This window comes from Buceros rhinoceros, unplaced genomic scaffold, assembly GCF_000710305.1.
Source record: "Buceros rhinoceros silvestris isolate BGI_N320 unplaced genomic scaffold, ASM71030v1 scaffold12469, whole genome shotgun sequence".
NCBI classification, from domain to species: domain Eukaryota; kingdom Metazoa; phylum Chordata; class Aves; order Bucerotiformes; family Bucerotidae; genus Buceros; species Buceros rhinoceros.
The window spans coordinates 112,821-127,946 of NW_010430304.1; the positions used below are offsets into that span (position 1 = coordinate 112,821).

Consider the following 15,126-nt stretch of genomic DNA (forward strand, 5'->3'; position numbering starts at 1 on the left):
GAGCCAGAGCCGCGGACCAGAGGAAGGCAGCCACTGGGGCTGCAGCCACAGGGGCTGCAGCCAGGGCACAGTGGATGAGAAGTAGATCAGCACCTACAGAGGAACAACTGCAGGAGGCAGAGTTTGAGATGAGATCAGGAATGTAACTTATGGCTGAGGATTTCTTTGGTTACTCTCTTTCCTGGGGAGATTCCCTGTGAAACAGGTGTGGGTGGGCTCTGTATCACTTCAGGGCAAGGGCTACGCTGTGTCAGTAACCTGCGTATGACCCCATGCCCTGCAGGCTGGGCTGCGCTTTCATGCTCCTGTGTAATCCAGGAATAAGGCGAGCTGCTCTCACCAAAGTGCATGACCTCTGAATTATTTTTTTAACAGATTCAAAAAACTGCCTCGACTGCCCGCAGTGAGCTAGAAGGACGCAAAGGCACAATCTCCCAGTATTTCACGACCTTGCACTGTCCAGTGTGTGACGAACTGACCCAGTACGGGATCTGTAATAAATGCAGAAGCCAGCCACAGCATGTGGCAGTGATTCTCAACCAAGAAATCCGAGAGCTGGAGCGTAAGCAAGAACAGCTGGTCAAGGTACGAGTAAAGCACTGTCACCTGTCTGCCAGCCACAGACAGAGGCTGACCTTTCAAAGCAGTGAGTGACTGAATGCCCCCAGCTGAAACGGGAAGTGCACTCCAGGTGTTAAACGTGTTACAGCTTGTTTGCTTTACTCATGGCTTAGCTTTGTGTCAAGCTGAAGGCAAAGGGGGCATCAGAACAGAAAATGCTTTTCTCCTTTTCTTCTTTTTTTTTTTAAGAGTATTTTACCTGGTTTGTAGGTGCCTTTTTACAGTGACGGAGAGTTGTAAAAGCATAAAATATTCACTTTCTTTGCATTAAAATAACTGATGAAGTTCTAGTATCAAAAATGTTCATCCCATAGAAGTTCTTTCTTTATATGTATAACGTGGATGCATTTAGCTTGAGGGTTCTCTTGTTACCTTTGCTCTCAACAGGATTTTTCCAAGCTGTTTTGTCCCGTGCGCTAGAAGTGAATCAAGAGGGTAGCCAAGTGTACTCACAAGTACATTATAGCACAGTGCCTCCCTTTGCAGAAACACAGGGACATCCTCACCTAATTTTCATAGGCTGTTATTTTATAATTAATAAATGTTTTTTCTTTAAATTGATTTTTAGCACTAGCACACGGACCATTTTAAAGACTTGTCTGAATTGCAGGGATATAGATGTTCCCGTAGTCCAGACATTGATTTGGTAGGTTCCCGTGGGGCTCTGCTGCTGGAAAACCATTATAATTCACAATTCATAAATGCTGCATTACGATGGCGTGATCTTCTGTTTTGTGCTGTATTTGTAATATTTGCTGCGATCTGCATTGTAAAGGAAGGTGGTGCATGTTCTGCAGTTTCCCTGTGGTACTCTGAACCTATTACGTTGCTTTTGTTCTGGAATAACTCAGAACTGGGCAGAGTGGTCCAGCCCCACAGACGGATCAGCGGGTTTGATCAGAACACTTTCATCCCTGCAACGTGCAGCAGCTCAGCAAGGCCTGAGATCCCGTGTATATCTATCTGAAAATTCAGCTGAAATTCTTGGCCCTTCTAGATGATAAAACATGCCAGAGCCAGCAGAAAACTGATGTAACAGAATTGTACATTACTCTACAACGCACTTAAAAACTACACGCAGTAGGTTAAGGCTGTGGAGTGCTCCTCTCTACACAAACTGGACTTAGAAAGTGTCCCGAGTACTTCAGACTGGGCAGTGCTGGGTTATCGGTTGGACTTCATCTTAAAGGTCTTTCCCAGCTCTTAGGCTGGCTCATAGCATCCTATGCGGACCGTTTAGTTTGGTCCCTTGTCTTTAAACCAGCCACAGCCTCTTTCAAAAGAACTAGGGTAGTTTTAATTCTGAGGTTCTTCTACGGGTTGCAAACCTGGAACAAACCCTTTAAATCCTGTTCCTTTTGGTCGCTGGTCAGAGGACAGTGACAGGTCAGAGGACCAGTATCCTCTGATGCACCATGAGTGAGTGGGATTCGGCCGAGTGGGGCTGCTCCTCTCCAGCTACGGCCAGTTTGAGTTTCTGGGATTCAGTGCTGATACAGGACTGGCTGAGAGGGTCGCTGGTGCCCAAATAATTTTAACACGGAAGGAAGGAAAAGAACCAATTTTAAAAGCGAAGGATGTGATTTTGATTTGTTGTTCAAACTATGCAAACAGGAGGGCGACATTGTGTAATGTGTCGGTGTTACAGATCGATTGATGTTACAAGTGTGGCTGGAAGCAAATTTCTGAGCGTTTGGAAAAACCATTGGGAGGAGGCAGATACTGGAAAGGATTACAAATAAAAAATAGCAAAGCAGGGGCCTTTAGGTTTTTGAAACTAAAAGAAAACCAAAGCTTTGAAAAAACTGTGCCTGCTGCTGCTCTGTTCCATCAGGTATCTCACGTTCAGTTCTTTCAAGCAGCATTAACTGCATGAACGAGTAGTCCCATGAACAAGGAGAGCCATGGCACCTGTATGCCCTGTGTTCTTCTGCCTTGGGATGGATTAACTCTGACTGACTGGGAAGGTAAAACTCTTTGGAGCTTCTCTTGAAACAGGAGTAGTTTGTTATTGTTTCCTGTGTAGAGAACCCTGCAGAGTAAGCTGTGTCTTTTTTCACTAGGGAACTGTTCCGTGGGTTAAGTTTATCATGAATGTAACACCGTGCCCCACTTCATTTTACATCTAAGTGCCACCCCACAGGAGTAGAACTTAATTAGCAGAATTGAAACCGGAGCGGTACAGTCGAGCTGTTGATCTCTGCCCAGTCCATGTGGGTGACACAGGCCAGGCACCCACCGTGGAATGAGCCGTCTGGCAGGGGCAGGAGGGGCTGCAGCAGCCATCGGAGCTGCTCTGTGTCCCTCCACATTGGGAGCTGGCAGGGCTGTGCCTGTTCTGCTGACAGGGCGTCAAGGACTTAGTAGTCCCGAGTGGTTTATGCCTCGGTTGGGTGCAGTTTCAAACAATCTGTTCTGCTTTTTCACATGTCATCTAGATATGCAAGAACTGTACAGGCTGCTTTGATCGACAGATCCAGTGTGTCTCCCTCAACTGCCCAGTACTTTTCAAGCTCTCCAGAGTAAGCAGAGAACTGTCAAAGGCACCGTATCTCCGCCAGCTGCTTGACCAGTTCTAAACGATCTGTGTTACAGGATTTCAGGTGCTATTTTTTGTTTTCTTCAGTGTTTACCACACTAAGACTATTGTGCATGGTGCTTTTTCAATTCTCATCTAGTCCAGGATTTCCATTTTAACTGTTGGATTTATTATCTGAAGAATAACGAACACTTATCCTAACTAACTTAAGAAAAAAAAACAAACCCATTTGTTGACCTACGAATAGCTCACTTTTTAAGATGTACAAATTTCTTCTTTCTTTCATGTTTCTAACATACTGTTTTATAATGCTGGTGTTGAAATAGCTCTGTGTAACATCTTGTAAATCCATTTCAAAGTAGAAGTCAAGTTTACTTCCTGGAGGAAGGAGCACTGAAAAAACCTCTTGAAACGGTAAAACCATTCGTGTGTGTTCTTGAACTGTCAGTATCAAGACGTGTTACTTATATATTACCCATTCACTTTATAATTTTGTCTGCGAAATATTTTGTAAATACACTTTTTTACTTTTCAAACAACTGAGTAAAATAATGTGCAATGACTTTTATACAGATAATTTTAAAGTTGGTTGGTATATCTCCTCCTAAGTTTTGCTCGATTCCAAGTAGACAGTTATTTTGATCAGACTGTGCAAGCAGTAGTACCATGTGTAGCATTTTGAAACATTATTTTCTAAAAATTGCTGTCTTGCTTTAGCTATTAACGGGGCATTGTGAGGAACTGTGCAAAGACATTTTTGTTACAAACCTGTGGGACTGTTGCAATACTTTAAATATAAAATTTTATTCCATTTTTGCTTGTTTTGTATAGACATTTCTATTGCTTCTAAATATGCTTAAAATATTTTCTTTCCTTATGTACTGTACAGTTAAATCTTATTTGCCACCATCTTGACAAAATGTGTATTTAGAATATTTGTATAACTGTATAAAATGGAAAAGGAATTATGTGGTCAGTGCATTGTTTTCTAAACTGGAAATCATTTTGTTTTAGAAGTTAATAATGGAAACCATATTAAAGTTGAATAAAATGATATGGTAAAAACTATGTGCTTTTTTAATATTTATCTTCCACTGCAGACACCTTTGTTCCCCTCACACAAACAGTGCTGCAAACAAGACCACTCAAATCAGAGTTAAGAATCCAGAGTCTCCAGCTTAAGCTTTGGGATCTAACTAACGGTATCGACTCCTGGAGGCCTTCCTTCCCCAAACCAGAAGGGAAACATCTCCCATTTTCCATTCGGCAGTTGTAAACTTAGAAAGCCAGAGTAGCTTTGAAAAAATAGAGCAAAACTTTATTTCCATCCAGGAACCGGAGTGCCTTCTCCAGTTCAGAATTTATTACATTCAAGGTCCAGGTCAGTCTACTGAATTGCACATCGTACAGTACAATGTAAACCCACACCAAGCAGAATAAAAACTATTACATACATCGGAGAACATCCACAGATTGCAGTGCGCTTTTATGCAGAGGAACTAAAAAAAACCACACATCAAGGCACAAAGCTTCACCTACTCATTCCAGCATTTGTCATGTACAGAATAAAGGTGCAAAGGCCAGGACTAACACATTAGTGCTCGCGGTACAACCCAGCATTTGGCAGTGCTCCGGGCTGTAAATAAAAATACCGGATGACATTTAAGTGCAGGAGGTGACCTTTAACACCGGAGTAAACAGGCAAGTGCCCATCTTACTCAGTCTTGCTTTATGGACAAAAGAAGGGTTCTTAGTAAATTCAGATACCTCACCTAACCCACAGCCCCCAGTGCTCCTCCTCAACACAGAGATGACTTCTCTAGCATAAGCAAGGCAAGGGGAAAGTAACACAGTTTACTTACTTCCAAGTCATTTCACCCCATAACACGAGCGTTGAAGCTGTCTGGAGGATCCGTAATGTACAAGGCACTGTAAATGGATCCCTGCTTTAACTCTGTGTGCCAGGAAGCCATTTATTTTGGAAGGAACTTTAAACATGAAAAATAACATTCATTGTCTAAAAAACAAGCCTTGAGGAACACCAAAAGCCAAGAACTAGGAAAGCCTCGAACATCAAGGATGTCTAGAACTCATTGCTGGAAGTGTCCTAGATCTGGGTTAAACATAATGGCTTTAAACATTTCATTTTCATTAAAAGCAGCTTCTAGGGGATAAGGAGAACAAGTTCTATAAGTAAGTATATGCCACTTCAAGTTTGAGGCCAGACCTAAGACAGCGACTGCTCTGAGTACTGGCTCAGATGACCCAAAATTCAGACGTCATCCAAAGGTCTCTCCGCCACATGTCAGTCAGATGGGGTTCTACCCACTCCAGACAGCTACAGTTCCACTCAGTCTCCCTGGCACTGCTTTTTGGAGCCTTTCCCGTCCGTAAAAGCCTGCTCTCACCTTAACAGACACTCCAGGCTGTTGCTCCATACCTACTCCTGGCCTCCTGCTTTTATGGGGAAAATGGGGGTGAATTCAAGTGACACGTGCAGGAATTAATACAGCCAGTTAAAAAAAAAAAACACACCACCAACCAAAACCACCAAAAACCTCTGTTTTGCACAGTATTTTATACCTTTGCTGGGAAGACAGGAACACAACCGTGTATGTATACACGGTAAGGAGATATGACAAGGCTCAAGCACACTTCCCACTGTGGCTATAATTTCATTTTCTGGTTTTTTTAGTACTTGATTATGCAAGACACGTTAACTGTCCCTGAGAACAAGTTTATGCACAGGACATTCCAATTTGGAATTTCATTCCAAAAATTAGCATATGAATTGGGGGGGTGATTTAAAATCTTCCTGCGTGCCAGGTGTGTTTTTAAAAGCAATTTTCTCCTGGCAGCATGATCCCAGGTAGAGGGAAACTTCTTTACACTGCCATCAGTTCAGGAAAAGCCCGAGGACTGCAGCTACGGCGGGGGGAGATGCCACAGCACCGTTTCCACATCCTCTGTCCTGCACCAGACCCGATTTCTGCCAAAGGGAACCTGTGACTTCCTCGGTGGGGGCCGGGAACTCCCACAAAAGCAGAGCAGCAGTTACTGCTGCCCCTCCGCCAGCCAGGTTTGTCCCTACCACCGGGCACCACCCTCTACTTCCCCTACACCCCACAGCACCGCTACTGCAGCGTGCAGAGGAACGAGAGGAGAGGGAGAGCTGAAGAAACGCAGGCTTCATCTGCACTCTGCCGCACCACTCCCTCTGTTCCCATAAAGTACTGACTGACTGACTTACCCCTGCTGAGCAAGTGCCGTCCTCGGTACCTGGAAGAGGCCCTGGCTGGGTATCATCTGACATATCCACCAGCACTTTAAGCAGCAAACCCTCATGTGGCCAGTGACACAGAGGTGTATTTTAAAGTGCAGGTTCATGCACTGCACTGAAAAAGAGGCCACACGCTAAAAAACATTTAGATGCCAACCGCAGAAGGAGAGGGAGGCCCTGGGACGTGGCAAGATGCAAAACCAGAGAGACATTTTCACTACAAGCTGGTTCTTGCATCTTACCAGTGAAGGAAGGAAGAAGCCATGAGGTTCTAGGTGGCACGTTCAGAGGGGAACAAAGCCAGAACTGAAAATACACTGAACATCCAAGGTTCTGTGCTATGCTATGTTACATCTGGAGCTCGTTTGTTAGTAAATTAAACTGCTTAGCAAGAAAAGGGCTAATAAAAAAGCAGAGGAAAAAAAAAAACCAAAAAAACGTGAGCACATACTGACCACACAGCCTGAAAAAAAGAAAAAAAATACTTAAGCCACAACTTTGGTGTGTCAAGTAAACAAACTGCAAGACTAATGCTTCAAAGTCAGATTTTACCATTAGCTGCTGCGTTTTTTTTTTTTTTTTGTTCTTCCTGGGGAGGTCATTGGCTGGTTTCAGTGGTAGTGCCGTGATTAAACTCACAAGAAGTAAGTCACCACTGTTTAACTGATGAGTAAATCGGCGTTAAGCACTACAGCAGAGCGATATGACCCATCCTGTCCCCTTCTCATACTCACATCCTACACTGCCCCAAGGCATGGCTCGACTCCGAAAAAATCAAGTTTTTAATTTCTTCCCACCTTGGCAACAGGAGGAGGAAGTTACGCAGCCTGTCAATGGGCATCACCGGGAATTTCACTTGACAGGCTGGCTGGTCTACGTCACACAACCTTCCAGAGTGGCAGAAACACTCCTCTTCCACGAGATAGATAAGCAAGAAAGTTCAGCATCACAAACAAACAACAGATTTCTCACTTCCTGTGACAACATTTTGTGACCAAGCACCTCAAAACTGCACCCTCCAGACCCCCCCAAAAAAACCGGCGTGGTCTGAGCAGTCTCTTCTCTCCCGGCCAGTGTATTACTGACACGCCAACCTCGCCTTTACACAGCGTCTCTGATGCATTTTCAGTACGGCCTGGGCATTTCACCCCGTTACCCCGTTCAGGTCATGGTGGACTCTCCTTCCCCCAGACACATCACCGCAGGCTGGAAACAGCAGAGCAGAAAGGGCTGGACAAGCAGAGAGCTAACGCGCCGAGCCCTGTGCCACTGCGGAAGGATTCTTGAATCACCTCACAAGGACAGCTACAATCCAACTGCACTTCCCTTCAAAAAATCGTCAGTCAGCTTTTACTTTAATCACTCTTCTCCCGGTCAGCAGTCACATTTTTTCTCCCAGGGGAGCCACCATCAGCCTCTGCGGACTCTTGCAATACCTCGTCCAGGGGGGGCTGCAGGGAGACCTGGGCTGGAGCGTCCCCGGCTATCTTACGGGAGGTCTCTATCACAGAGTTTCTCAGCGTGTCATTCATTTCTATGACCTCAAAGTCTGCTTCGTTCCACTCTCCCGCATCCTCCTCATCCTCTTCATCCTCATGAAGACCCGAGTTTGACAACAAAGCTTTCCGGTCCTCGCTCTCACTTGCTTCTCGCAAGCTGCTGTCACCGGGAGAGTTGGCCAGTTTGTACATCAGAGGAAAGAGCAGCACTGTCATCGCAGACGTCGCCAAGGCCGTGTACATGACCACGGGAACATGGTGAAACCTGCCCTGAAGATAGCCCACCACAGCGGGAATGCACATCTCGCCCAGCGCGGCACCAACCACAAACAGAGAAGCCGATTTTCCTTGCACGACTGTGTACTGTTCTATCCAGGAAATGCCGCTGGGGAAGATGGTGGCCATCGACGCTCCGTACACGGCGCTTCCAGCCCACAGCGTGGCTGGGTGCGTGGCAAAGAAGGTCAGGCACGAGGAGGCGGCAGCGGAGCCTATGATGCTCAGCAGGATCATGGTGCCAGGGTACAAGCAAGCAGCAAAGAATATTGCCAGTCCTCTGCAAGCAGCAAATGCACCCCAGAAGACAGAATTCACAGCGGCTGCTTCACTGTCTTTCATCTCCACGAAGACCTTTGCGTAAGTAAATATGTAAGAGCCGTAAGTGACCTCTGCTCCCACGTAGCAGAAGAAGAATACGAACAGGAGAGCAAGCAGAGCGTAGTGGTATTTGGCAAACACGCACTTCTGCAGAGAAGCCTTTGATTTGTCTCGAGCTGAGCTGCCCTTTAAATACAGACCAAAAAAAAAGACAGACACAAACAGCAGGTAGGTCCCGATGACAACATAGGACCACAGAAACTCTGCACCGAGATGGTGTTTCAGAGCAGACGTAACTGATGCAGCTGATGCTGTTGGCACAGACCTCGGGACAGACTGGTTTGTCTTTCCAGCTACTGGAAAGTCTTTAGATTCAGAGCTTCCCAAGGCCATTTTAGCCAGGAGTGGAGCCACAAACGCACCGACAGCAAAACTGAAGTGTAAGGCCTGCATATGGGGCCCAGCCTCTGCCCCCCAGGTGTTCAGAGCCAGCACGTTGCCACCTGCAGACCCGGAGAGAGAAGGAGTCAGTCACTGCAGTCTGCAACCAGGAACCGTTTTAAAGAGAAAAGACAAACCAGGCCATCACCTGTATTACTAATTCAACTGGCAATAACGCCACGTTTAGTAAATGCAATGTGTAAAACTGTAATCATGGACATCCTGCCTGTCAGCACCTTAAACCCACCTGATTTCTTGAGCTTTAGGCAGTCAACATGAAGAGGCACACAGCGGCTTAGTCCCGCAGCAATGGCTGTATTAACTGTTGTACCAGGGGAGGGTAAGGTGGGGTATTAGGGAAAATTTCTTCACCAGAAGGGTTGTGAAGCCCTGGAACAGGCTGTCCAGGGTAGCAGCAGAGTCCCCGTTCCTGGAAGTGTTTAGAAGACGTGTAGAGGTGGTGCTGAGGGACATGGTTTAGTGGTGACCTGGCAGTGTGGGGTGAACAGCTGGACTCCACAGTCTTTAGAGGTCTTTTCCAGCCTAAATGATTCTGTAATTCTAATCACTCCACTTGATAATCTGCGGCAGTTTCCAGCCTTTTTTCAGAAAGGCAAATTTAAATGCTTCTCGTTTCTCCAAGTATTAAAAGCAACAATGCACAACGCTAAGAATGAGAGGCCTCCTCAAACAAGGAACATCAGGAATCACTTGCTTCTGATAGGCTGGGACTACACCAGCTGCACTCAAATTAGTTTCCAGAAGCAGAAAGGTTTACAGTAATACCACTGCAAAGAACAAACTACAATACCCTCAGATCAACAGAAGAAAAAGATCTCAGAGAGGTGTTTTTAAACAGTCCCTGAGCAGAATGCAGGAAAATCAGAGCAGTAATCCAGTTCCTGTGCTACAGCACAACAGCCCTTTCAGTCACCACTAATGCTCCTCCAAACGGATTCGGTGCCACTCTGCTCCTTGCACCCGGTTTCTCCTCTCGGTACTCCTGCTTGGGCTGGGAAGTCTCCCTGCCTCAGAGGTCTGACTTCTGAGCAGCATGCCCACCTGCTGAAGGCATTGTCACAACCGGCCAACCAGGACTTTCCCACAGGAAGGATTATCAAACCCTGTGCCACGCATAACGATGCTACCTCTGCACTCCAGTTATTCAGCACAACCCGTGCCACGAACACCCATGTCACTCCTGGATCCTGTATCATGCTCTGTCCAGTGTTAACAGAGCTCCCTCGCACTCCACTGAGTTACAGCAGACGACTCACAGGTGCTGCCCTCTGTCCTCTGGGTTGCCTACCAGGCAAGCCCCCGAAACCAGGCCCTGGCTGGATGCTCCCAGAGCTGGCCAGAGAGCGAGGCAGGTTCACCAGCCAGCTCTTCCTCAGAAACGAGCCTGCCCTGAAGCTGGTCAGCTGCAGCCAGGAGTCCTTTGGCTAGCAAGTAACCCCAGCCTCCCTCAGTAAGCCAGGAAAAGTGGGCACGCTGCTGGGACACCCCTGGAGAAGTGCTGGGTGAGCGGCCGCCTGTTGTGGCTTCATCACCACCCCCTGCAGCAATGGCAGAACACTCCACTGATGACATATTTTGGTCATTTCCTGCCCTCCATCTGCAGGTATGCCAGTGTTACCCTCTCGTCTCCAAGCAGGCTTAGGGCTCTTGTTGTGGCCTCGCCCCCTGAACTGGTTTCTGCGGGAGTTTCTTTTTCATTCCGCTGCTGTAACTGACCTTTTGTGCTGGTTTGGGCTGGGACAGAGTTAATTTTTTCCATAGTAGCTGGTGTGGGGCCGTGTTTTGGATTTGTGCTGGAAACAGCGTTGATAACTCCGGGATGTTTTTGTTACTGCTGAGCAGAGCTCACAGAGTCAAGGCCTCCTCTGCTCCTCACACCACCCCACCAGTGAGGAGCCTGGGGGTGCACAGGAAGTTGGGAGGGGACACAGCTGACCCCGACTGACCAGAGGGATGGATATCCCACATCAAATAACGTCACGTTCAGCATATAAAGCTGGGGGAAGGAGGAGGAGGTGGGGGGACGCTCAGAGTGATGGCGTTTGTCTTCCCCGGTAACCCTTGTGCCTGATGGAGCCCTGCTGCCCTGGAGACGGCTGGCGATGGGCAGTGGGAGCGAATCCCTTGTTTTGCTTTGCTTCCGTGTGCAGCTTCTGCTTTACCTGTTAAACTGTCCCTGTCTCAACCCACCAGTTTTCTCACTTTATCTTTTCCAGTTCCCTCTCCCATCCCACTGCGGGGAGGGAAAAGCGAGTGAGCAGCGGTCTGGGGCTTAGCTGGCGGCTGCGGTTAAATGCAAAACCCTTCCAACAGCACCTGCAGGGATTTGCTCTGCAACTTCACCAGCACGTTGTCCTCCAATAAGGAGACTCTATTAAGAGATTGGTTTTGAACAGCTTCCCCACAGAAGTACTGGGTTTATTCCAGGCCGTTGGCAGGATGCACGTGCCAGCATGCACAGTCTGTGCAGGATGCACAGACTTACAACTTGGGGGAGAGAATAAATTTGTATTCCCGAACACCTGAGCAAGGCTGGCCAAGGGCAGGAAATAGTCCTTAATCCAGGGAGATGGATGTCATGGTGCTGCAAGCGAGCTATGGCAGTGAGCGTCTGCTGTGAAGCCCCAAATGCCGCCTGCCCAGCTTTAGGCAGGTGACCCTCCAGCACAGCAGCTGTGAGAATCCCCCTCTCAAAGCCCCAGGACTCACTGAGCTCCAGCTGGCACTCATGAACCATGACCCCAGCAGCTTCCTGTAGATGAGTGACTTAAAGAAAACACTGCACATGACCCTTTCTTTACAGCTGTTAATTGTCCACTGCGGTGTGTATTCACCTCCTCCAAGAAGCAGGAGATCCCCAGCTCCCCAAGGCCCCTAAGGAAGGTCTGTTACAGAGACACCAACACTGGAAGTCTCAGGACCAGAACAATCCAAGAATCCCAGCCAGGTGAAAGAACTCCCCTCTTTTAATTCCAGATACATCACACGAAACACCAGCAACAGTTTCAGAGAGCTTCAGGTTCCCAATTAGTTTGGTGAAGGAACTGTCAGACCACGCGGTCCCTTACCTGTGTCTAGAATTCCCATGGAAGCTCCGATCACAGACATCGCGGCAGTTAACAGCAGGGACTCCTTACACCAGGGTATCCCGTAAAGACCAACTGTTGTTCCAAACATGGATAATGCTGGGAAGGTTAAAAAACAAAACAAAAACCCCACATAATACAGGTTCCATTAAACTGCAAAACGTACAGAAGACCGAGAAATACACACACGTTCCCAGTTACCAGAGCTACAGACAGTCCTAGCGGGTCGTGTAACCGAACCACCTCCCATCAGGATCAGCAGAACCAGCTTGGAAGTTCAACAACAGAACTGTTTTCCACTTGGAAAAAAGGAATTTCATCAGGACATAAACACCGCGTGAAAACCCACGTCGATGAAACTTTATCTGCCAAGGGAGCACCATCTGCTGCTACAACACTAAGACGTCTGCTGCGGATTCCCAAGTGCTATTTCAGCATCTTCTGCAAACTTCTGATCTAGAAATGTGACTTTACCACAGAAGAAGTAAAACATGGTTTTGAACAGTATGAAGTTTTCCCCCTGAGAACTACAGAGCATTAAATTTGGCTCCATTTTAAAAGAACCCAAGTGACTAAGCTCTTAAATTCCCATAAAGGGCCAACAAGCAACCTCTAGGTAAAAACGGTGACTGCGGTTTCTGCTCTGTTCTCACAGGAAGGATGTATTCCGAGGGACTGCTGGAGTTTCAAGAGACGGAACTACAAAATTCCTCACCGTATATTTAGCAGCAATTCATTAACTGTATTAGTTTTGCCAATATTAACTTGCGACACACCATTTCAAAAAATACCCTTTTAGCAGATGTGAGTTATTTCTATGACACCTGGGGAAGAAGTCCAGTAGTTAAATTCTATGCTTATAACCACCCTAATAACGATCTGCAAGTAGTATCTCGGACACAGTCTTAGAAAGGTTGTACCAGCCCAGAGGTCTGTATTAATTTTCAAATCGATGTTCGATCATAGGTGGGGCAGATTCTTCCAGATCCGTGAGGACTGATGTAATCACGAACTCACGTTAATTCCAAACAAGGACAACAACAATGAAGAGGGAAAAAAAAAAAAAACCCACCGATCTGGAGCCCTAGTGAGCTGCTTGGAACACAGGCCTCAGAATGTTTCTGAGGGAGCGCGTGCAGAGCTGCATGGAGGAGAAGCTGCCGAGGGGCTGTGTTCAGTACAGCTCCTCAGATGCCCCACTCAGAGCTGACAAGTACCTTCTCCACGAGCAATCAGTTGCCCACGTCTGCTCTACACCTCAAGACTGGTACTTAAAAGCTGCCATGACAAAGAGAGATTATGTCTTCGATTTTTTCACCGTACAGTAGCAGTTTCAGCAGTTGAAAGATGGGAGGTGAAACTACAAGAACCCACATCTCTTACGGGCAGCCCTCAGGTGATAAAAACAAGAGGCGTTTCAGTAGTTCAGACTGTGGTTTTGCCGTAAGCACCACCAAACTGGAAAGGGTGAGGAGATGAATCACTTTCCAGGCGCTGCTGACAGACAGCTATCCTGTGTGACACCTCAGGAAAGAAGCGGTCTCTGAGCTGCTTCAAGTCAATGCTCACTTCCACAGGTGTATTAATTCTCCCAGGGAAGGTAAAGTCTCCAATGTCAGACACGGACAACTCCAACCTTGCCAGATGCACAGGAAGGCCAAAGGAAACCCACTTTACAGGTGTTCTGGAGGAGAGGAATCGAGAACGGGGAGGAGACCCAAAAAAGACACCTTGGAACAGAGCGAGTAAGAACAACTGATCCAGGAAAATGAAGACAAGAGGCGGGGCGGGCGTAGAGAAGAGACAGACAGACAGACACGTTATATGGCATGACTGCTGCCGACAGCAGGAGACCAGCGCCCGGGGATAGGAAGAGACTTCGTTCAAACGCGAGCCATGGAAAACAGATACCCTGCTCATCTTCTCTGAGCTGACCTTGTGAGCACAGCACGGCCCTCGTTCGGTGTGAATCTCCCTCAGTAAAAGCCTAGGAAAGAGAAGGAACAGAGCAGGCCCTGCTCCCTGGCTCAGTCCACAACTTACAGCACGAAGGCACTCACTGCCGCCAGCACATCTGAAGGAAATAAAGACAGCGCTTCTGCCCGCTCAGGTGTGCACCCCAAGGCTCTACCTGAACCTCACTTCTGGATGCCGAGTGTGGCTCCTGGCAGCCTGACGGCCAAGCAGCCCCGCTCTGCCAGGGCAAAGCCAGTCCTGCGCGCCTACCGGAGAGAGCTGCCACCTGTCCGGAGAACTGTTGGGACCGTGAGCTGGTGCTCCTGTAGTTCAAGTGTTTTCACAGCCAGGCAGCAGGTTTCCACCATCACGGGTGGTACTTAATGAAGTGGAAACACTTCAAGTAAGTTCTGATTTGTGAAGGCCTTCCAGTCAAACTCCCAGTCCTCTTGTCCAGGTCACGAAGGTGACCACTTCCGAGGGGCTTTAGGAAAGAGCAGGGTTTTACGAAGCTCTCCCCACAGAAGCGTGTCTCAGCACGACTGCTGGAGGTTTATGCTGCCTCTGCCTGCAAATGAAACCCAAAACACAGCGCCCCAGCTCTGTTAATATGTTCCACGGCGTGCCGTTATGGAGGCTGTGTGTTCCAAGAGGACCCACACTAACCATGTCACTGGATACAAAGGAAAACAAAACCTCATCTAATCTCCTCCCGCCCAAACCACAGGCTCCCTTCGGTCAACTCAAACAGGTTTCGTCAGTTCAAAACCAGTTACCCCCACCGGTGTGCCCAGCGGGCACAACCGCTTGGAAACAGAGCGGCGGTGCCCGGGCTCACACCGTGTCAGACAAGGGACAGAACGGAGCACCGCGACAGCAAGCGCCTGCACGGGTGCAGGGGTTTACGAGGAACGTGCCACAGGCCCCCGATGTCACGCCTCACCATCACCGCATGGACCCCAGGCGCATCCCTTGTGCGCGGCCGCACGAGCTCCAGGGAGGGCACTGTGACCCGAACGCTGCTGACGGCCCCGCTTCCCTCACGGCCAGCGGCGGTAACCCGCCCGCGGCGCCAGGGCAGGGCAG

General features: G+C 48.0%; 2 protein-coding genes across 2 annotated transcripts in view; one reads left to right on the plus strand and one right to left on the minus strand.

Annotated features, from left to right (window-relative positions):
* The window catches only part of REV3L (REV3-like, polymerase (DNA directed), zeta, catalytic subunit), a gene marked incomplete at its 5' end in the record, with an annotated part of 72,593 nt that extends 68,368 nt beyond the window's left edge, over positions 1 to 4,225 (plus strand). The window contains 2 exons of the mRNA XM_010142996.1: positions 376 to 585; positions 3,060 to 4,225. Of these exons, the coding sequence (XP_010141298.1) occupies positions 376 to 585; positions 3,060 to 3,200 (351 nt within the window). The remainder of the gene's footprint in view (positions 1 to 375; positions 586 to 3,059) is intronic.
* Positions 4,226 to 7,795: 3,570 nt separating this feature from the next.
* KIAA1919 (KIAA1919 ortholog) lies at positions 7,796 to 14,408 on the minus strand. The gene is made up of 4 exons (XM_010142997.1): positions 14,311 to 14,408; positions 13,569 to 13,768; positions 12,067 to 12,183; positions 7,796 to 9,039 (listed from the first exon to the last, which is right to left on the minus strand). Exons 1-4 carry the CDS (start codon positions 14,406 to 14,408, stop codon positions 7,796 to 7,798), a joined length of 1,659 nt encoding a protein of 552 aa, XP_010141299.1.
* Positions 14,409 to 15,126: the final 718 nt, after the last annotated feature.

What these genes read in the sequence shown, in the direction of transcription:
- KIAA1919 (XM_010142997.1), bottom strand. Translation starts at nt 14,408, where the DNA reads ATGGTGGAAACCTGCTGCCTGGCTGTGAAAACACTTGAACTACAGGAG. An exon ending in ACAGGTGGCAGCTCTCTCCG is followed by an intron (nt 13,769 to 14,310) that starts GTAGGCGCGCAG and finishes CCTCTCCTCCAG; the next exon opens with AACACCTGTAAAGTGGGTTT. An exon ending in CTGTCAGCAGCGCCTGGAAA is followed by an intron (nt 12,184 to 13,568) that starts GTGATTCATCTC and finishes TAACCTTCCCAG; the next exon opens with CATTATCCATGTTTGGAACA.